Here is a 22496-nt window from a genome sequence, read left to right as displayed (position 1 = left end):
CTTTTTCAAAACTTTTGATTGTCGAATTATAATCTATTGTTGTGATACAAGTTCACTCAGGACAGTTGACAGCAATAAACTCATTGCCCTACATTTGGCAGGGAGTTTTTTTTTTTTTTTTTTTTTTTTTTTTTAAGATTTACGTAGATTTTGACTTACACTTGTAATATATGCAATCATATTTATTTATTTACTTTTTTGCATTTATGTTAAGGCGTCTACTTTTTCTTTTTCAGTAACTACAAAATAGGAAATGTGGCGACAAATAGGATTTTTCACATTTTTGATATTTTGTCTGCATTACGCTCATGGACAAAATAGGCCTGCTAACCTTGGTAAGTGAGTTTTAGTTACTTGTGAGCTCAAAAGAATGAATTACTAATTATCCATGAAGGGATTAGTGAGGTTTGAAAAAAAATTTGGGGTTATTTTACAAATTCACTTTTTTTAATGCTTACTCAAGTCTTCATACTATTATGGCAATTAATAAAGCACTTGGCTTTTCTCAGCAATCGAAGAAAATTGATGTTTGGATACTTTCAGAGAGTAGAACCACCGTCCAATTTCTTAAAAACTGGTCAAATATTACTGGTAAATCTAACCTGAACATTTTGTCGAAATTAACTGAACTAGGACTATCAACAAAACTAGGACTATACACAAATCTAAACACCTCCAAAATATTTATGACATGATGAAGCGTAAGGCAACGAAGTAACCGATTCACTCGTTAGGAAAGCAAATCTGCAATCTCCCGAGTTTCTCATTTTCTTACTCAATCTGAAGAGTGTATTATTATCCATGCACTACGTCGAGTTTTTCTTGGCCAATTCTCTCGGCTCATCACTGATACACTGCCAAATGTCTGGGGCAATCGTTTACCTGCGGGGAGCCAGACGTAATCAGCCAATGGCATGATTTAGAGCTGGACATTGAAAGAGCTTGAGTTTTCTTGAAGGGAAAAGGTATGCTCCCCATGCAGGGCCGACGAGAGTTCATGTCATCCTAAGAACCCCTAGAAACCAGGGGCCCTGCCCTCGGGAGGGGGGGCTAGAAATCAGAGTTATATGAGCTTGTACGTTTTATGGGTGAACTGGGGCCTGACATAGCTGTACGCAGAGCTTCAGAAATGGGGTTACCATAATACCACTGAGAACATTACGCTCAGGAAGGCTCCCAGGTGTTCACTTTAGGAAATTTTCAGAAATTATGAGTAAAAATACGTTGCGAAGAGTATGAAGAAGAAAGTAAAGTACAAAAAACTTGAAGAGTTTGTCAATTTCGTATTAACGTTTGTTTCTTTGTGGTTATGAGGGTACCAGGACACCTCTGGTGACCAGTTGACCCCCGTGTATACGATTATGGGCCCGGAAATCAAACTGACTAAAAACGGCTCTCTTTGGCTATTGGCGGCTCTTCCCCTTCGAACTTGTTTTCTAACTGCTACTCCTGCTCACCTTCTACATTGTATCGGCATATTCATTATGCAGTTGAGTAACCTACAGTTGAAAAATTTACGATTTGATTATAAAGCATGGGGTGCCTTCGACCAAATGTAAACTTTCCTGTACTAGGAGGGATGAGACAAAAACAACAACAGTCTTCGTACTTAAGTCTACAAATCCTGTCATATGCTTGGCGATTAATCTTGCCATTCTAGCAATACTTTAGTATGGATACAAAAATTGTGATTTATTGAAATTAATTGTATCTTCCCAGTAAAATGTCGTCTAGCTATTTAGCTAAGATTAGATCTGACCCGGCATAATACGCGTAAATGAAGGACGTGGTAGGAGTGAGCATAATCTTCTCAGATAAGCTTAGTTTCCTTCCATATTTTGAATGAAATTTTTGTTCTTCTAATTGGCACACAACGCTAAATGCCAAGTTTTTCTTGACGTCAGCATTTAGTTATATATAAGATATTTCAGACTTTACTTCAAAGAGGCATGTACTTATGATCTCTTCACTGTTCAATTAATCTAAATTCCAAATAGTTTTAAAGAAACTCCACATTCATAAATCAACTACTACAATTAATCACGTCGAAATTTACTCTTACTTTATTTACTTTATTCTTTGAGAGATTGAATTTCACTTAATAAGTTACTTTTCTCTTTCTCTCATACAGGTTATTTTTATGCTCAAATGCGGAATTCCTAGGTTCTGCCATAGTTTTATTTACAAAATATTCCTATTTGAACGGGAAAATACCTATACTTAATTATATGATTGTTGCTTGGAACGCAATCAACTCTTTAATAAATTATCATGAATGTGGCAAAGAATTCACTTACTAGAATGAAAAAAAAGGTTCATTTATCCATTCCCTCCAAGAGCTCATTATAAAAAACTCCCCTCAAGTCAAGACTAATTCCCTTTAAAGCACATCTTAAAAGATTCAGTGGTACAGTCTGGGCCCTGACTTTCCCTCGAAAAGAGCACCCCGTAATATACACAATTTCTTCTTTAATTTTTAGTATATGTTATTTTTTAAAGTCCCACCTTAATAATAAAGCTGGCCCCAGAAAGTTTTACATATTTTGATGGCGAATAACACTGAAAATTTGCAGATACTAAGACAATTTTTTGCGTATAATTTTGAAAATGCACTTATTTCATAACAGAAAAAAAAAACAGTATGAATTTATTAAATATTTTTGAGAAAAATATCTCACACTCTGCTTGATACTGCATATCAATTATTGCACAGTTAGTTCTAAACTTCTTCGCTCCCTTGCAACCATAATTTCTTGTAAGTTGTAAATTTTTTAAGGACATTTACCATGTTTACTAAGTATCTGCTTAAAGAACCGAATAACATTCAATAGACGTAGATCAAGATCATTAGGAGAGTTAGATTATTTTTTCAGCCAATTCAGCTTTCTTTTCCTTGAAGAAAACCAATATCTAGCAATTTTGCGCAATGTGAAGTACATAAATCAGATTAGAAGCGTACAGAACTTTTGTGATTTTGTATAAATGGAAACAGGTGCTTTTACAGGCACTCACTGACATACACAGTGGAATTCACTGTGTTTTCACGGAAAAAAAGAGAGCTCCTATTGCCACATTGAACGATTCTCGGTTAGACTAGAATTTTGCAGCTGAAATGTTCGGTAGAAATACTTTTTCCAGAATCTGGAAGCTCATTTTTGCTCTCAATACTAAAATACTGTGGTCCAGCAGTTGAAGAAAAATCGCCTTTTCTATTACATTTTAAGATTTTTTATTATTTCGGAACTAATCGGGAAAATTTTGGATCTCACTTCTTCACGTTTTGATATCATTTTGTTCATAAAAGTCTCCTAGGAAAAGAACAATAACATATACTTTTAATTCAAAGTCCAATCTTTTCAACCTCATACAGAAATTTTAGTATTCACTAAAAGATACAACTCAAAATTGATTTTTAAAACTGTGCAAAACTTTTTTCTTCTAAACCTCTTCTAAATTTCTTCTGAAGATTTTAATATTATACTCAGATTTTGCATTGTCTTAAAAGTTTCCTGAAAGTTTTAAATTTCTGTTTGATGTTATACATGAATAACTATCATGTTCAAAAACGGCAATCATGTTAAAGTCATCAAAAGTAGTACGATAATGATTTTTAATGCCTTTTGTAAGACTATTTTTCATTCATTTAAAAAAGATCAAAATAAAAAAGAAACTGCATTACCTTCCTTTATAACTACTGAAAACGTCATTGTGTAATTAGATCAAAGATTTCCAGTTTGAGTTCTCAAATCCAGTAATTTCCACTTTACGAACATTGGACAAAGTTCTCACTAATATATTTATACTGGCTTTCGCCACGTAATTTGAGAAGTCTTTATTCAATGAATGCACTCCTCGTAAAGGGAATACACTCCTCGTAATTTCCCAAAAATCTTTTTCCCCTTGTTTAACAGGTTTAATAGTATCGAAGGTACAAAACTTCAATGTTTAAATTATGTGTGCTGACAGAGTTTAACATTATTTTATTTAAGTATTTTAGTGTCTCCTTAACAAGCCTTGAATTAAAAAAAGAAATCAAAAGTTTTTTTCTTGACAATATCAGTCTTTGGCACTTTCAATTCCTTCTCCTTTTTAGCATTTCTTCAATTCAGTACTATCGAAATTTTTTAAAAACATATTCTTAAATTAAAAACAAATAAAGAAACTAAACTAATATTACACCGAAATACCCATCAATGTAGTAAATGAATTGTATGTCTTCTGTTAATCTATTCATGACTTCATTGCATTAACAGACTATCATATTTAGATTATACGTATATTGTATCAATCAAGTTAAATTTTTGAATAAAACGAAAACATAAATAAAAATACACCCATTGCACTTGGGCATTACATAAGTCGCTTGTCAGAATATGGAAAATGCTCATTATATGAGCCGTTGAGAGCAAAAAAGGTGCTAAGTCAATTTTTTTATCATTTATATTTACACCATCAGAAGTTGGTTCTAACCTCATTCTGCTTTGCGCGGAAGTGGAGTAAGTCAAGGCTCAACCATGTGCTGATAGACAGTAATAATAAAACGGAACAGCAGTAGTGTTTTGTTTAAAAGTGACTCCAAAACCATTAAATTACTCAAAATCATGTTTTACTACTTACACCACTTGATTGAGTTACACCACACAATTGACTGACACTACTTTTGCTCTCAACAACTCATATGCATGTACACAGTACAAACTATATTCTAATGCATTGTAATATATCCGTCTTCGATTTTTTTTTCGCATAGGTGACCTGATCACTATCATCCGATACCAGAATTCCCCGTGTAAAGGAATCTCTGGTGACGAGGGTATCTGCCTGAGTGATGCCAACGATTGTGAACGAAGGAAAGGAACAAATATTGGAACCTGTGCTCGAGGACTCAGTACTTGCTGCCTCTGTAAGTTTTTCGGTGCTAAAAAAAAGCAGTGAGTTTTACTTTTAATGTTATGATGGTTGTGTTACAAACTATATTCTAAAGAAAAAGCTAGTTCAGGAACTTTTCAGTATCTTACTTTAATGGGTTTCGTTTTGAAAAGCGATGGAGAATTTGCAAAGTATATATTTTGCAATTGCAAAGCAAAGAGCGCAACAAAAATCTTAAATATTTATACAAATTATGATTATAATAAAATAATATTTAGTTTAAAATGCTAAATATTATTTTAAAGATGTTACTGTTAAAGATACGAATAGAAAAATACCTTTCTTAAGTGCCTGGGTTATATAAGGAAAGCGAAACCAAGGTAGTTAAAAGAAAGCGAACAACGTTGGAACGCACAAATAATTAAAAAAAAAAAGAAGAAGAAAGAAAAATATTTATACAAATGTTTCGCGGCTAGGGAAGTAACTTCGTATTCAAAGTAAAACATTGCGAATTTCTAGAGGTAAAAGACAGTCACAATGTGCGTCAAAAACATGATTTCTTTTAAGCTCGAAACCCGACCATTTTTTTTAAATTTAATTAATTTATTTTTATTATTATTTTTTAAAATTTTATAATATACATATATATATATATATATATATATGTGTGTGTGTGTGTGTGTGTGTGTGTGTGTGTGTGTGTATGTATGTATATTTTAAAAATTTAAAAAAATAACAATAAAAATAAATAAATAAAATTAAAAAAAAAAAAGGTCGGGTTTCGAGCTTAAAAGAAATCTTGATTTTGACGCACATTGTGACTGTCTTTTACCTCCAGAAATTCGCAATGTTTTACTTTGAATACGAAGTTACTTCATCTTCATTATTATCGTATGTATGAAGTGTGCCTTTTTATTGAAAGAGGAAGTGGTATGAATTTAATAGTGCCTCTTTCTCAGAAATAGATGAAATCAGAAAGCTTTCATTTTTTTTCACTTTCAATAAATAATGTAAACAAAATTAATTGTGTTAGATCAGTATGAAATAATGCTTTTTTCGTTTAAAAAGAAAATGTTAAAGTTTTTTTTAATGCACATTACTTTAACTTTACAAAAACTACGCTAAATGTTTAGAAATCGTAAGTTATTAAATGACCTAATACGTTACGCCTGATGAAAAGCTGATATGCAAATTTTATTCAAGGGTGTGATCTGAGAAATATTTTTCTCTGATCAACTGACGTGCCAGGACAACAGCATTTTGCTCCGTTTTTGTAAAGAAACAATTTTGATAAAACTATAATAGGCTAATATAACTCACGAAAAAAGGTAATACAGCTGAAAACATTTGTCGCTGTGAAAAGAGCACACTTTTAAGTATAAAATATAATACAGAAAACCTCACGAAATAGAACTTTTACTGATGAAAGATCAAAACTTAAATTTTATCAGTGCTTATTGTAAAAGTACTAAAGTACTATTAGAGTTACATTACCGAAAACCTCACGGAGTAGAATCATCAGTCATATACATTTTTTATTACGTTCTTAAATTTTTAACATTACAAATTAAATAAATTGTTTTATTATTTACTTTATTGTTTTTTATTTTTATTTATTTCTTTTTCTTCTTTCAACCAGCTAAATTCACTTGCGGAGACATCACTAGCCAAAATGAAACTGTGTTTGTGAATCGCAACTATCCGAACCAGGAGAATGGAACTGATACTTGCCAAGTGACCATCGAAAAGCCAGACAACGTTTGTCAATTACGGCTAGACATGCACGAATTCTTTCTGTCAGAGCCAGACGATACGGGACTTTGCACAACAGATTCCTTCATGGTGAGGACTACCGTTGGAGAACGATTGCCCATTCTTTGTGGAGAAAATAAAGGACAACACTGTAAGTAGCGAAATTACCTTAGCGCCTTTTTTTTTCCTCTCTACCTTGCGCAAGAGTAATTATAAATTATTTTTCGTTTGCAGTGTATGTCGATATGGGTCGGGGATCTGGAAATCCTGTTGTACTCAGCGTAGTCAGTAACGGAGACAAAATGTCGAGGAAATGGAAAATCAAGATTTCGATGATTGAATGTGGAAGTCTTAACATGGGTAAGTTATATTCCTTTTGATAGACTGAACACCATGCATATATTTATACAATATAACTTCGTGAACTTCAACAGTGCCGCCTGCCTTGTCAGAGAAGTCTGACTGCGGCAGGAAGGTCCGAGTTCGAATCCCGGCTCGGGCATGGACGTGCTTTCACTCTCTTGTCCTTTCTTTGTCTGAATGTGTTGTTAAGCTGTGAATGGTTGCCTACCCTATAAACGGGTCCTTAAGGTAAGTGTGTACTGTAGAAGTCGGACTTCACACCATACTACGGTACAGTTGGGAAAGTAAAACAGCGTACCCCCAATTGCCAGCCTAGCTGGCTCACGACAACAACAACAACTTCAACAGTAAAAATTTGACCTAATTTGTAGAGAGAGAGAGATTGTTTTGTTATCATTAAATTCAGAAACAAAAAAAAAAGGCAAACCTTTTTGTGCACTATAACATAAAGAGTAGTGTTAAAATAATGCATTAACTTTTTATTAACATACTTTCATGAAATATATATGTCGATCGGTCTGGCTGGCTGTTTGTACACCCCACTTCACAATAACTCTAAATGGAATTGTTCGATTAAAATTAAAAGAAAAAAAATTATTTGAAGTCTTTTGTGCAATTTTAATCGGTTCAACAAACTTAATATTAGTATTTGCACGAATTTATGACTCAGAATATGTACTTTTTTTTAAACTTGTTTTTTCTTAAAGGTTTTTTTTTTTTTTTTTTTTTGAATTTTCACAAATTTTTAATACATGCACCTAAAGGGGGGAAATTCATTTCCTATTATCTACAAGAGCAGTAACACAACAAGAAGTTCTGTCTAGAACTAGACTAGCCTACTTTCCCGTATACCTATACCACTTTCTAGTACCTGATCAATGTTCTCCAAAATAGCTCAAATCGCAAATTATTTCAAACATATTTTTAAAATACTTTAAGCTGATTTCTAGGAATAAAATATTCCTCACTCATCTAAAAAAATTAGATGCGTAAAAAAAAAAAAAAAAAAAAAAAAAACAGCAACTTTCAAACAAAGCAGCTAATACACTTTTTCCATTGAAAAAAAATCTTTAACAGCTTTCAAAACGAAAAAATTATAATTAAAATTAATAAGCTCATTAAAATAAATACATCATATCAAACAAAAAAAATCGTTTCTTTTTCCCCTATTGCCAAAAACATTTTTTTAAATGAATTAATGCACTTACCAAAACAAGAAAAAAAAAAAGAAACAATAAAATGTCAACTTAAAAAAATAATTTTCTTTGTCAAAAAAAAAAAAAAAAAAATCGTCTGCGCATATCTTTATGTAGAAACATAAATGACTTCGAGTTTATTCGCCAAAAACTGAGTACCTAAATTGAAACTTTAGCGTAAAAATAAAAACAAGTCATATCAGCAATAATTATTTCACAGTTAAAACCATAGCTGCGGAGTCGGAGTCAATCTCATTTTGAGATAAAGGAGTCGGAGTCGAATTTTTAAGAATCGGAGTCAGTCATTTGTCCTCCGTGTATAAAGTTTTGCAAAAACTACGAAATCAAGAGTCGAAGTCGAGGCGTCGGAGTCCGACCAATTGTCGGGCAAAGGAGTCGGAGTCAGGTGCCCCATAATTCTCGGAGTGGAGAGTTTGTCGTTAAGAGCTATTTCCAACAAAATTTGTTTGAAGTAAATCCGCCTTTAAGTGCGGAATCTACATTGACTTTCAGTTTCCCCGTAGGCGCTAATGTTAAGGGATTTGAACTGTTCAAAATTGAACGGAAAATTGTTCAAATCAAAAAGATATTTTATATACAAGTTTTTCATCAAACGCTTTTTCCTACAAAGTTTGTTTGAAGCAAATTCGCCTCACAGTTCGGAAGTGCCTTGAATTTTACCGTAGGCGCTAACGTTAAGTTTTTTTGAACTGTTCAAAATTGAACAAAAAATAGTTCAAATCAAAAAGTAAAATACGGGAATGAGGTGTCCTCGCCGAGATCTTTCGAACAAAAAAAAGTTCTTTCGAATCAAAGTTATCATTCAAAAGTTATTAGGGGGGGGGGGACAGACAGACAGACCGACAGACATTTTTCCCCATCTCAATACCCTACTTTCCAATTTTTAATTTTTCAATATTTATCTTACTAATTTATTTATTTTTGACTTTTTTTTTGTTTTTGGGGATATTTTTAAGATGCATTAAGCCTTCTTTCATGCTTTTTTCTTCTTTCTCTGACTTTTACTGGGAAAGTAGGCTAAAAAGTGATTTTTCAATACTGAAAAATCGAGAAAATTGCAGAGATTAAAAAAACCTTTTTAATTTTGTTTCAAGACGTAGATAAAATACGGTTAACTTAAAAATGCATTTTTAACACTGACATTAATTTACTAAATTTAACATTAATGGAAAGAATCAAGGTAAAGTGAAACCTTAACCCCTTTCTTTTTTTCCACGCAAAAAAGAGAGTTAAAGACGAATATTTTCTACGATAAATTTTATTGTTGAGAAACCTATTCAGATTTATTACAATTTAAATTTTTCCTATGAATTTTTTCTTTTAAATTTTGTTTGGAAATGTCTAAATATTAGAGTTTTATTTTCTCTTTTCTCTCATTTTTGTTTCATTCATTAATGTGATTGCAGGATTCACTAACAAAGAGCCTTTTTAAATCTTGTTTAAAGTCTTGTTACTTATTTATTTATTTAGTTTCCGCCTTCAGTTGTGTTGTTTTATACTGAGAAGAACTTATCTTAGGAACTGAATTTTGTGTGTTTCCACACATTGGAAAACTGCTAGATTTAAAATTTTCCTACTAAAAACAGTGACAGTTAGAAATTAACAAAAATGTAATGCCTAGAAGTTTGAGAGAAAAAGCTTCATATGGTTTTTAAAAACAGGTGTTAAGTTTTTACTTATTATTTAAAGAGAATTAATTTTGTTTTGAACGTAAAGTGTTTTAGCCGCTGAAAAAGTACCTTTAAAATAATTTAGAGCAGAGGTTCTCACAGTGAGTCCCGCGAAGTATCTACGGTATCAACAAAAATATTTTAATTGATGTGTACTACAGTGCCGTGAGAATTAACTCATTCTTCAAAGAGTGCCGCAAAACGGAAAAGTTAAACAAAAAGTGTTAGAGCTAAACAAGAGAGATATAGTAAGTTTACAAATTCAATGCTGGTACGTGGAAAAGTAGACTCGGTAAGCTTTGGTAGAACTTACTGTTGAATTGTGATTTCTTCAAACTGCCAAATCCATTTTAAAAATCCCGACAAGCTTTTAAGTAACTTTTTGCCACTACGCCGTTATCCTTTTAATCGAAGGTGTCGGCTTATAGGAATTGGGTTTGTCTTTTCGCTGGACAAATTGCAGTTCATAAAAGGTTTTTTTTTTTTTTTTTTTTTTTTTTTTTACAACACCTTTGCACAAGCGACGCAGGGAACAAGCTAACGTTTGTTTTTAATAGCTTACTGTAAAAAACAATAACCTTTAACGCCCTCGCAATTTGAGTGGGCAATTGTAAGGAATTTGACTTTCAAAACGAACCAATAGTAAAGAATTTCATGTCTCTTTTCTTCACGCAGCACCTGCCGGATGTCTTCAATATTTCCGTAATCCTAGTGATGTGGTGCGAAGCTTCAACTACGGCCCAAGGGCGGAAGGTCAAGTTCGATACCTCAGCAATCTTCGTTACACATCTTGTGTTAGAGTGGAAGAGAATTTCTGTTCCATTAAATGGGAAACAGAAACCAACGGTGCCTTCAGCTGGGGACAACCTCACGACGGTGGAGCCTCTGGTTCAATCTGCAACGAAGACGACTTCATTGGTGTTGACCAAGGATCTGAAGATGGAATGGGACCAGGAGAAGACAGATTCTGTGGCACTAGATTACATGATCGGGACTTGCTTATTTGTAAGTGACCTTATTTTCATTTGGGTTGCATATTGAGTATAAGTTCAGTTTCTGGTGGCTCCATCGTGGTTTTTGGATAGAACTTTGAGGTCCCATTGGAATAAGCTAACCTTTTTACCCGAGCATTAACTAGAAGCGTTCTAATACAGCCGCCAGTTAACCGATTGTACCTAATCCCAGTTAGAGCATAGCTTTATTAAAATTTTTAAATTTCAAGGTACGAAAACAATTTTCATTGTTAATTTGCACTTTTTAATGCAAGGTTTCGCTTTGAAAAACTTGTGCTATATTGCACCATAAGCTGGTGTCAATTTGTTTGCCATTAAGGATGGTGCATTATTTTAGTTCATTTTGGAGTACAATGCGCCAAAATATAGCAAAAGCCTTCATTTGGAGTAAAGTATGACAAAAAAAATTATTGCTTCCCAGTAAGCAAAATATCTTGCCTCAGTATTGCATAAAGGTTAACATGCAAGAAAAATCATCTTGCATTAATGCTGCCTCAATGTTGTTATGTTACTCCATTTATGCTGTCAGCAGGCTGCCACAATATTGACTGACAAGGTGTATGCAGCATAATATCAGGAAAATATCAAGGTAGGCTGCTTTTGTAATATTGCATACGTATTGATATGACAGGATAATATCAAGATGTTGTCATGACAGCATGAAATCAAGGTCTAGGCAAGATGATCTTGCTTTTGTAATCTTGCCTACGTATTGATATGACAGGATATCAAGATGTTGTCATGACAGCATGAAATCAAGGTCTAGGCAAGATGATCTTGCTTTTGTAATATTGCATACGTATTGATATGACAGGAAAATGTCAGGATATATTGACATGACAGTATGAAATCAGCACGTTTGCAAGGTGTTTTATCTATTTATTTATTTGTATTATTTTCACTTTAAACTCGAGAATTGAATTTCATTCTTTAATTATTTCTGTTATTCTTCAAGATAGTTTTTTAGCCTAAGAATATTTCCTTAAAGCTGACATCTGATCTAAAATTCATATAAAGGTATTAATAGTACTCGCAATTTAATTTAAAAAATAAAAGTATTTCTTCGTTTTGCGTAATACTTGACTTATTTTTTAAATTCATGCTTCTAATTGTATTATAAAGGCATAAAATGCCTAGTTAGGAACAATTGCGGAAGTTTTTATAACACATTTAAGAGTAAAGAAAGCAAAATAATAAATAAGTAAATAAATACAATAAAGTACATTTCCAAATGAATGTCAGCATTGAAAATATCCCATGGACAAAACACATGAATTTATCTTAAAGAATAACATAAATAACCATTGAATAAAATTAATCTTACTCATGAGATCGAAGTGATAATACGAAATTCTGGGCTTCATGTCCTTTGTTTCAAAGTCTAGGGACGAAAAACGTTATTTTCGGCCATTTCCAACATTGATCGCACATCGTCTGCGATATGACTTGTTTAGTACTATATTAATAAACAAATGCAGTTATCAGTCATTCATAAGTTATTCCTAAAACAATACTATTCCACACTCAGTGGCGGATACAGCCGGCGGGCAACCGGGCATTTGCCCGGTGGGCCGGTCCTGCTTGGGGCCGATCAACTAACAGCAAAGTCTTTCGGGCCTGCTACTAACAGCAAAATGAAAATTACGCGCATGTGTTTAGAATAACGCAAATTCGCAAAATACAGCATCAGTTCCTCTTTACGCATGGGCTAGAGCTTGCGGGTGGAGGGAGGTAGGGCCGTCACCACAAGAATGCGAGGGGGAGGGGGGATTTCTGAAACGGGGTTGCCCAGGGCCTGATTACCACACAGGCTAACTAGGCTTAGGCCTGGGGCCCCAGGTTCTTATGGGGGCCCCACATTTTTTAAAGAATTATGCATAGCATTGCAACGATGTGAAAAATACATGCATTTTTAAAAAATAAAAAATTATGACTTATAAATTGGAAAAAAACTTCTCTAAAGGGGAATTTTTAATCATTCTGCCAGTAACGAAGTTACTTGGTCACGATTATGAGGGGGCCCAAAGAGGATTCATAAATGCACATAAGTGATTTATACATAGTTGTGTGATTAGACGAAAAGGCCCCCAAAAGTGCATTCGTGCATTAAAAATTTAAATCAAACACTGCAGTCTTCAGGGGGCCTCCAAATTAATGTGGGCATAGGGCCTCACTTTTAGTTAGTTGGACTTTGGGGCTGCCAATATATTTTTAGTAGTGTATTAAAAAATAAATGAAAAAAAAAAAAAAAACAGGGAATCCTTAGCGGTCGTAAAAAGTTAAAATACTTTTGGTCTCTTTGACGCTTTTATTTATAAATGACAATTCACAATTGCTTTAAAATGCAACTAGCGGCGGATACACCCGGCGGGCAACGGGCCGGTCATGTATCGTCATGTATCGGGCCGATCAGTTGCCCTGTCTACAAACAGTAAAATGTAAATACCGCTACGTAAATCCTCTAGCTTCAATCCATCTTTACGCATGGGCTCAAGCCCGCGGATGGAAGGTGCAAGGCCGTCGCTAAGGGGGCCGTGGGAGTGATACCAAATTTTCAGAAATGGGTCGCCAATTTCATTTTAGTAATGCAATAAAAAACAGAAAAACAAGGGCAGTATTTAAAAGTTGCAACACTTTTGTCCATTTTTCAATGTTATTTATGAATTGCAATTCACATTACTTTACTTATGAAAGGCAATTCATATGAATTCTAGTTCATAACAATTGCAATAAAAGTGACAAAAAGTATTTCTTCAATAAAGGTTTAACAGAAAACGCAATCTTAAAACACAGTTTGGAGCATCCAAAATTCTGCAATTTAAAGATTATTTAAGTAAAGACCTGCTAAACGTTTCTAACATTTTCTTTTGCGAAAAATAAAATATTCAGTTTCTCTCACTCAATATCCCTCGAAGGGTTCAAACCCACGGTTGAAGACCCTTCAGTTTAAAAATGATTATATAAAATAAAAAAAATATGATTCTCAGGGGCCGCCGACACACCGACCTTTTCTACCATTTACCTTTCCTTTTTTTTTTTTTTTTAATGAAGAATATCATCCTGAAAATCAGAGTTATGTATATAGAAAAATACACAGGCCCCCGAAATATGGTTTAACTAGGAGAAAAATTAAAATATAGCGAGAGAGATTGAAAACATTGAAATTAATAGTCACACCAGTAGTTCCAAGTGTTTGAATGTAAAAATCGTGTATGAATTGAAAATAGAAACAAAACTTTATCAAGAGGTGAAAAAGGAATGATATTTAAAATAAAATAGAGTGAAAAAAAAGAACAAAGGTCATTAAGGTCACCAAAGCACCAGATCAATTCAAGAAAAGTTTTCTTTACCTAGTTCCGCAGATAGCTTACATTTCAAGCAAATAAAAATACTAGGCTGAAAATTTAAAATTTTATTATGGAAAATCTAAATGTAAATTTTTTTTGAAGGCGAACACTGTTGGAGGGTGTTTCATATTATTATCAATAAAATAAATAAAAGAAGATTGGGACGTAGCCAAAAGGGGAGAAGAGAGGGATCTAAAAGCTTATATCTTCCTTTTTAGTCACCAAAGCTTGCTTAAAGTGCGTTTTTGAAACTTAGCTTTTTAAGGAATTCCTGGGAAAAACTCCCGAACTCCACTCCTTAGTTTAACGTCATTAAGGATGGCCTACAACAGCGTATTTGGGATTTCAGCTTCGAAAAACTTCGAGGAGAGTATTCCCGTCGCAATCGACCAAGAAACTTTCCCACCCCATCATTAAAGAGCGTCAGAAATCAGTGTCGAAAACATTTCGGAGGCCCCTTAAGCATCTCCTTCCCATAATATCATCGAAGATCGTCTAAAATGATCTTCTTCGGGTTTTAATCTGAAAAAAAAATGAGGAAAACCCCCAAATCCCTATTTTTTCCATAACATAATGACAGAAGAATTTTTGACCTATTCACAGAAATTAAATTAAAACCTCAAATTTAAATCTAAACACCACACACCACTATTCTTAGTAACATTATGAAAGATCGTTTATATCTCCGTTTTCGCATCTACAGCATCGAAAAATTTCAAAGAAAGTCCTCCCCCTCCGTCAACATCAGTAAAGCACGTCAGAAATCTCGTTTTTAATGTTTAAATTTCGAAAAAATTCCAAGGAGAGCCTCGCCATAACTCCTCCTCCTAAAATCATCGAAGGTCGATAAAAGTTTCGTTTTTGGAACTTAACTTTTGAATAACTGTCGATGTCCTAGTTTTTATCAAAAAAAAAAAGGCTTAAAATCACCTTTTTAAGATTTCAATTTCAAAAAAATTCTCGGTGATGGATGTTGCTCGATAATCTCTCCTTTCCCTAGCATCACCCAAAAGCTTTTAAAACTGCGTTTTCAGAGCTAATATTTTGAAATTTTCCCGGACACCATCTTCCAAACATAATTGAAGATAATATATAAATGCAATTTCGGAGTTTCACTTCCAAAAAATTGCCGGAGGAGGACCCTCAAACCTCCGCTCTCCCTAACATCACCAGAGATAATCTAAAATTGCGTTTTTAGGACTACAATTTGAAAAATTTGCCGGAAGAGAGACCCCAGTACCCCATATTTCTGACTCAATGTTAAACTTACAATTAGTTTTCTAATGCTAATATTTAATGACTCCCACATGCAAGAAAATCAATCTTCTCCCTATCTTTCTCTGTATTGATACATGTGTTTGACAAAATTAAGGGGTCGCCTCCCTAATAACCTCCCTATTCTAACTGAAGTAATGTTAGAAGATATCATTGCGGAAATAATCAATACAGCAGCATGCACTTAAAAATACTTAAATAGATTATTACAATCGCCTTTTTTTTTTTTTTTTAACAAACAAAGGTTTAGCTTATCTTGTATCAATTGTTCACCATTAAAACACAGAAAAGAATTCCATCTATTAAATTTTTTTTTAAAGAAAGTATTTGATTTTTTTGAATAATTTCCTCATATTTAAGTGATATCGTTTCCCAATCATTTTTGTAAAAATTAGTATCTATATAAGCTATGGGGCCGCGATATCCCTTTATGCCAGGGCCGATTTCTTTAACCAATCCGCCACTGTCCACACTAATAACTAAGCAACCAACTTAACGAAGCCTAAAGAACGCAACGCCAACGCCACGTGCAGCTCCTCTGAACCGACTGAACCGTAGGTCGAAGGAGGAAGATGTGCCAGCAATGCGAAGGACGTTGGGAAGAAAGAACTGTGCACATGCGCAAGTATCAACGAAGGTCCACCTGTTCTATTGTGTTCTAATTACCTTGACGGCGACAGCATGAAATCAATACATCTTGACGGCGTCAACATCTATGCAATGTTGTTATTGTAAGGTAATATCAATATTGATATTTTAAGATGAATGCAATGTTGCATACGTGTTGTTATTGTAATATTGCTTTTTAATCTTTATGCAAGCTTTATGCAGTATGAAACACTTCAATATTGACGCCGTCAGTATAATATCAAGATCTGTCAAGATTGATGCAATAAATTTTGCTAGTAGGGTTCCGATCCACTATATAGTTTCCAGAAAGATACTCATTTACAATTATTTAAATGAGAATTAAAATATTACCTTCCCCTTTCGTTACTGATCTTGCAAGTAAGATACAACTTCACTTATGCCGCATGAATTCATTATTCGTGTTTATTGGTACGCAAGCAGTGTCTAAAAAAATGTTTTTATCTTGCAGCCCGTAGCAAGCCATTTATGCTGCGCGTCAAGAGCAACTCAGACGCTACACCAAATGCCAATTTCTCTCAATATGGGTTTTCACTACGATATACCCAGCTACCATGCATGATCTGAACAAACGGAAACGCTGACAACTTCTGAATCTCAGGTGAGTCTCGGCACTGTAAATTCAACATTTTGAGTCCAATTAAGGGTGACTGCAAATGAGACTATAGGACTGAACATCCCGTTTAGGGTTCACTGAAAATGAAAATACAGGACTGAGCATAGAAAATTTTTGTTCAAATTATTACAATGAAACCGCTGTAAGTTCACCATCTAAGTGCATGACTTTAGTAGTCAACTTAGAATAGTGGTCAACTTATAAAGGATGCTATGATATGATCCAGGACTAATTACGTGCTTGACAGTAGCGGTTAAGTTAGACAAGTAATCAGCTTACAAGGGTGGTCAATTTTACAGGTTTTACTGCACTATGTTTGTTTTAATAAATGCAACGTCAATAGGCACAAATAAAAACCCTAAAATAGGCAGACCGGTTTCATTAGGCTCATAAATCGGTCTGCTTATTTCAACACTTTTATTTGCGCCCATTAACGGTGCACTGATAACATTCTCAATACAAAATACTTGTTTTTATTACTATATGTTCATTGGAATTCGAAGACCCCCGGTATGTAATTCTTTGCTGAAGACGTTGCATCGAAAAGAATGGGATTGAAAGGTTATAGAGACTTTTGTTCGGGTATTACTAAGCTATCTAATAGCATTTATTCAGGCTTAATTCTTTTTGAGACTTAGGAAGACATAAAAAATAATCACCAACAAGATTAGATTGCCAATATTCACATTGTCTTCCAAATGCTCGCAGTAATCTCCATTATCCTCAGTACGAAGGTAATGGTGATTCAGCGCGATTTCGTGCCAGTTTTAATGGAACTGAAATCATCAGCAACAACACAAGATATAAAGTGAAATTTCAACGTGACATTTTAGCAGACTGTTTAAAATGAAAGATAATTTTCATTTTTAAATAGATCGGCGTACATACTTTTGATTTTGACGATGCACGGTCTTGTTAGTTTTCACAGAAAAATGCATTCTATAGCTCGATTATAACCAATTGCAATCTATATACATAAATGGCTACTTCTGTATGCATGTCCCGGGTAAACTTCAGAACTACTGGATGGATTTTAACCATTTTTTCACCAAAGATAGCTATATTATCAGGAAGCAACTTAGGCTATAATTTTTTCCTAAAAAACTTAGTTTTAAAAAGTTTTGATGGAAAACAGTAAATTTCATGTAATTTCACCATTAAATGATTATAAAACCCATTGTTACAAAAATTCGTTGCCTAACAACAGCAATATTAAAAGTAATCCTAATGAAATTTTGAATCAAGGCTTCTCTGGAGCAAGCATGACATTTATTGTTTTCTTAGGAATTGTATCCTCATCTATATACATAAATGGCTACTTCTGTACGTATGTATGTATATCCGGGGTAAACTTCAAAACTATTGGACGCATTTCAACCATTTTTTCACCATAGATAGCTACATTATGAGGAAGCAAATTAGGCTATGATTTATTCTTAAAAAACTTAAGTTTAAAAAAGTTATGATGGAAAACAGTAAATTTCATGTAATTTCCCCATTTAAATGATTAAATAAAAAACCCATTGTTACAAAAATTCGTTGCACACTTAGGGAAACAGTAGAAAGCTTTCTTTCGTTTTTGTGTGTGTGTGTGTGTGTGTACTATTTAATTAAATAAAGCGCACGGTTTTTCCTAGTGATCTTTGTTTTTGTTAGTTCATAGTTTTGAAATTCTTCAAATTTTTATATGCTTCAATTTGTGCTTTCGTTTCTAAATGAATACTCTTTCGTTCTTTATACTTACTGCTATTTTACTTTTATGGGTAAGGAAGAAGCTCGATTTTTAACCACGTCGAAGCGGTGTGTTTTGAGTTCTTTCAGTTAAAACAGAAAACGAAAGAAAGTAGTGATTGTTTTTCACAATTATTACTGATCCAGGCAACGCCGGGTATTTTTGCTAGTTTCTAATAAATCTAATCAGCATTATTTTACTATTTTAACTCCTTATTACAATGACCCTTGACTCAATATCACTTCGCATGCAATTAAAATTAAAATTTCATTTTACATATTAGCTTAGATTAGATCAAAGCATGCATTTACACAAAGGTTTATAAAATCTTTCACTAAAAATCACATATAGGTTTTAATATTCTTTTCTCTTGTATCAATAGAAAGCCAATAATTACACAACTTCAACGCAGTACCACATGAAAGTTATAGGTAGATAGGTATAGTGGTGCGAAATTTCTTTAGTTTCAAAACAGTGGTTTTGAAAATTTTATATACTTTACAAGAAACGAATGAGAGTGAAAATGATGGAGAGGAAATTATGTTTGATGAATTACACGAAGAATTCAAATTATTGTAACATAGAACATTGAATGACAATTTCTCAAAATAGGATCAAAAACATACCTGCTTTGTTATATATTTCATAATTTTATGCAAAAAGTGTATTAATTATGAAAACTTTTATTGAACAAATTTAATACAGTGTAACAAGTGCTATAATAGAATATCAGTAATAGCAAAAATATAATGCATTTATTGAATTGTCTCTAAATCTGGAACTCATTTTAGTGCAAACATTTTCTACAGTTGAAAAAACATTTTTCTGTTAGTTTCTTACATTCGTTCTCGTTTTCTATTCAAAATTCTTTGTATAGTTATGTAAATATCTGAAAGTATTTTCGAGTTCCCTATGTCTTTCCTCTATGCAAATTTTCAATGCACAATAGAACACCGAAATATTATTTCTCCTAGAGATATTATTTCGGTTTTTTCAACTAAAAGGCGAGATAGGACAGCAAATCAACACCGCGACAACAAATGAGGCAGTGAGAATCAAAGGTGTGTAATAGGACATTTTCAAGTTTTGAGGAAAACGAAAAATAACATCATAGGTAGGCTTTCATGGATTTTTTTTTTTTTTTTTCTAAATCATGCTGTACAGCAGCACCTACCAGGGTTATTAGTACTTTCTCCTGCCCCAATATAGAGGAGAGGGTCCCCTGCTATTTGTTCTGGTTATCTCCAAATTTTTAATTTTGCCACTTACATCCCTTTGCTTCTCACTGCCTCAAATAAACAAATTGCCATTTGTTACACAAACAGAAAAGTTTTTTCTCGAAATTCTGCTCATTTGAAATAAACAGCAGAAAATAATAGCACTATTGCGGCAAATAATGGATGTAATAAATTATTCATAGCACAAAAGTATTTGTAATTACAGTTGAAATTAACTTTTACAAAAGATTTTTGTACTGTCTCATTGAAAGAGAAATGCACATTTAAAATAATGGCAACTATCTAACAAAGTAAATTGGAAACCCTTGAATAGAAAATTATTCATTATTTGCTGCTAATACCGAAAAAAATAAAATCAAAAATAAAATTTCTAGCTCGTTTTGTTTGTATTTATGAAACAAAACATAAAGGAAAAGTACCGTTCCACCAAATGGAATGGCCGAAAACTTAGTACACAGTACACATAACGCAGCCTTCGAATAAGAATTTGTAATTTTGTTTAAGCATTTCGTTCGCATTCAAGGTGTTCAACTTAAAACTTTGTTCTTCTTTTTCAGGTCTCCGATTTTTGATTGTGTTCTGCACCGGAGCTGGATTTCTCCGGCCGAAGAAAAAATGGACTATTTATCAAATTCATTATTTAAAAGACTCATTCTTCATTATAAAACGTTCATCATTGTGTGTGAAAATTTTGTGTCCTGAATAAGTTGTCGTCTACATCATAATGGAGTTGTTTTTACCCCTTTAGCTCTCATTGCACTTTCGAAGAATTTCCCTTCTTTGTCTCCATTTTGATTCATTCCTCCGGAATTCCAAAGATTCAGACTTATCCTAATAAATTACGCAAAAGATTTTTTTTTAAAAGGTATTAGGCTAAATGATACAAGGAAACATTCCTTTAAAATGGAAGAAGTTTAATTACGAAGAGATTTCGAGTTAGAAAACACTTGCAGCTACTTTCTCATTTAAACACAAGTTTTTCGTGAAATTAAAGAAAAAAAAATTGTTAACTAGAAAAGAGTTTGAAAAATAAAAGTTCTCGTAGAAACTAAACTCTGATTAAAAATAAATTATTAACTTCAAAACTAAACGTTTTTTTTTTCTGCTTCAAAGTACAAAAGCAGAAGTTAAGAATAAAAGTTTACTGGTCAAAAATTTGACCATTTTCAAAAAAGTTTAATGAGATTTAGGAAATGTTTCACAGAAAGTACAGGTAAGCATTAAGCTACACAGAGACTAAACGTATAACTTAATGCTTTACTTGCCATTCTCGAAAAATTATTTTTAAAAGATTCTCTTAAAGTATTTGCTGATCACTTGGCATTCAGAGCCCGAAAGCGTGACAGAGAAATAACTTGCGATCAACATTTACAACACGCAAAAAACAAAAACGAAAGAAAGAAAAAAAGTAAAAACTAATAAACTCCTACTCCTACATATAGAATGTCCGTCAGTAGTTGGTCATTCTTTCAAGCTTTTTATCGTCTGTTGCCTTTTACCTCCAGAGAGCTATCCTCCCAGACATTTTCTCAAAGACAGCTGGAAGTTCTACACAGGACCTAATCCAGTTATTGAGAAGTATGACACCAAACGAAGCAGCTCAATGGAGTGTTTGTGTTCTTGTGCATTTTCTGTTATATTTAATTTTTACGTTTTTTTTAAGTTTGTTTTGTCCAGTCATCATTAAAAATTAATCATCATCAACGTATTATTTATTTATGTGTCAAATGTTACTACACTTTTAGGTTATAATAATTTGAAACACACGTCAGAATACAGTGAAACTTTCATTGACCTGAGTGATTGGGAACGGATCCCCTTCGGTAAATCGAAAATTCGGGGGGGAAAAAAAGGAACTGTAAAATTTTTGTCAGAAGACAACAAAAACTTAGCTCTGGCTTAAATATATTCACATTCACAAAATGACTACTACATACAGGGTATGTGCTACATTTCAAGTTTTGAAGTTCATGACCTTCCATGACTTCTGCTCGCTGCTTTCTATAACTCGCGAGATGCAATTTTTCCAAAAAAAAAAAAAAAAACATTAATTTTTCACAAGAATATCTAAATTTGTGTTTTGTGAAAATTAAATTGCAACCATCTGATCTATGCTTAGACATATGTTTATAAAAAACCAAATTAAAATAAAATGTAACTAGCCCAACTACTATTATAACTAAAAAACAATTTATGCAACAATGACTACCGATACAAATGAAATAATTAGAGTTTCAACTTAATTATTTCGCTATCAAGTACCATACAGTTTTTTTTTATATATATATATAAGATATGAATTTACATAAAAACAAATTTATTATTTTTTTTCTCAGAAGAATCTGATGTGATATACATCAATTTTTTTAATCACTAAAAATACTGAAACAAAGTTTTAGCTACAAAATGAGTTTTCAAGAAGCTTCAAACATGCAGCAATAATATGTAAAACTACTGGTGGACAGCGAAGCAATGATTTTTTTTTTGCACTTTTTAAAATAAATATTTTATTTTACAAACAAATAATGAATCTAAAACTTAATATTATTTAAAGCAAGTTTTCTAAAAAAAAAATAATCTGTGACTAGCAATTGTTTAGTAAAATACTAAAATAATGTTTACTATAAATAAAATGTATAGATAATCAGAAAAAAATAAAATATTTTTGTTCTTAATAATTAACTTACCAGACATTACCAGATGTACTGCCGTTAAAGTTTTAGGATGGACAACAAATATTGAAAAAATCGCCGATT

General features: G+C 32.9%; 1 protein-coding gene across 1 annotated transcript; it reads left to right on the top strand.

Annotated features, from left to right (window-relative positions):
• Positions 1-253: 253 nt before the first annotated feature.
• Positions 254-20658, top strand: LOC129216482 (uncharacterized). The gene is made up of 7 exons (XM_054850696.1): positions 254-335; positions 4751-4903; positions 6509-6772; positions 6856-6981; positions 10547-10876; positions 16606-16755; positions 20298-20658. Exons 1-6 carry the CDS (start codon positions 254-256, stop codon positions 16719-16721), a joined length of 1071 nt encoding a protein of 356 aa, XP_054706671.1. The 3' UTR covers positions 16722-16755; positions 20298-20658.
• Positions 20659-22496: the final 1838 nt, after the last annotated feature.

This window comes from Uloborus diversus, chromosome 2 (genome assembly GCF_026930045.1).
Source record: "Uloborus diversus isolate 005 chromosome 2, Udiv.v.3.1, whole genome shotgun sequence".
Classification (NCBI taxonomy): Eukaryota; Metazoa; Arthropoda; class Arachnida; order Araneae; family Uloboridae; genus Uloborus; species Uloborus diversus.
Note: the sequence above shows the minus strand (reverse complement) of the source record. Positions and strands in the feature narration are given on the sequence as shown.

Coding starts and splice junctions, on each gene's coding strand:
- LOC129216482 (XM_054850696.1), top strand. CDS start 254: ATGTGGCGACAAATAGGATTTTTCACATTTTTGATATTTTGTCTGCAT. Junction 6,773..6,855: donor AGAAAATAAAGGACAACACT/GTAAGTAGCGAA, acceptor TTTCGTTTGCAG/TGTATGTCGATATGGGTCGG. Junction 6,982..10,546: donor ATGTGGAAGTCTTAACATGG/GTAAGTTATATT, acceptor TTCTTCACGCAG/CACCTGCCGGATGTCTTCAA.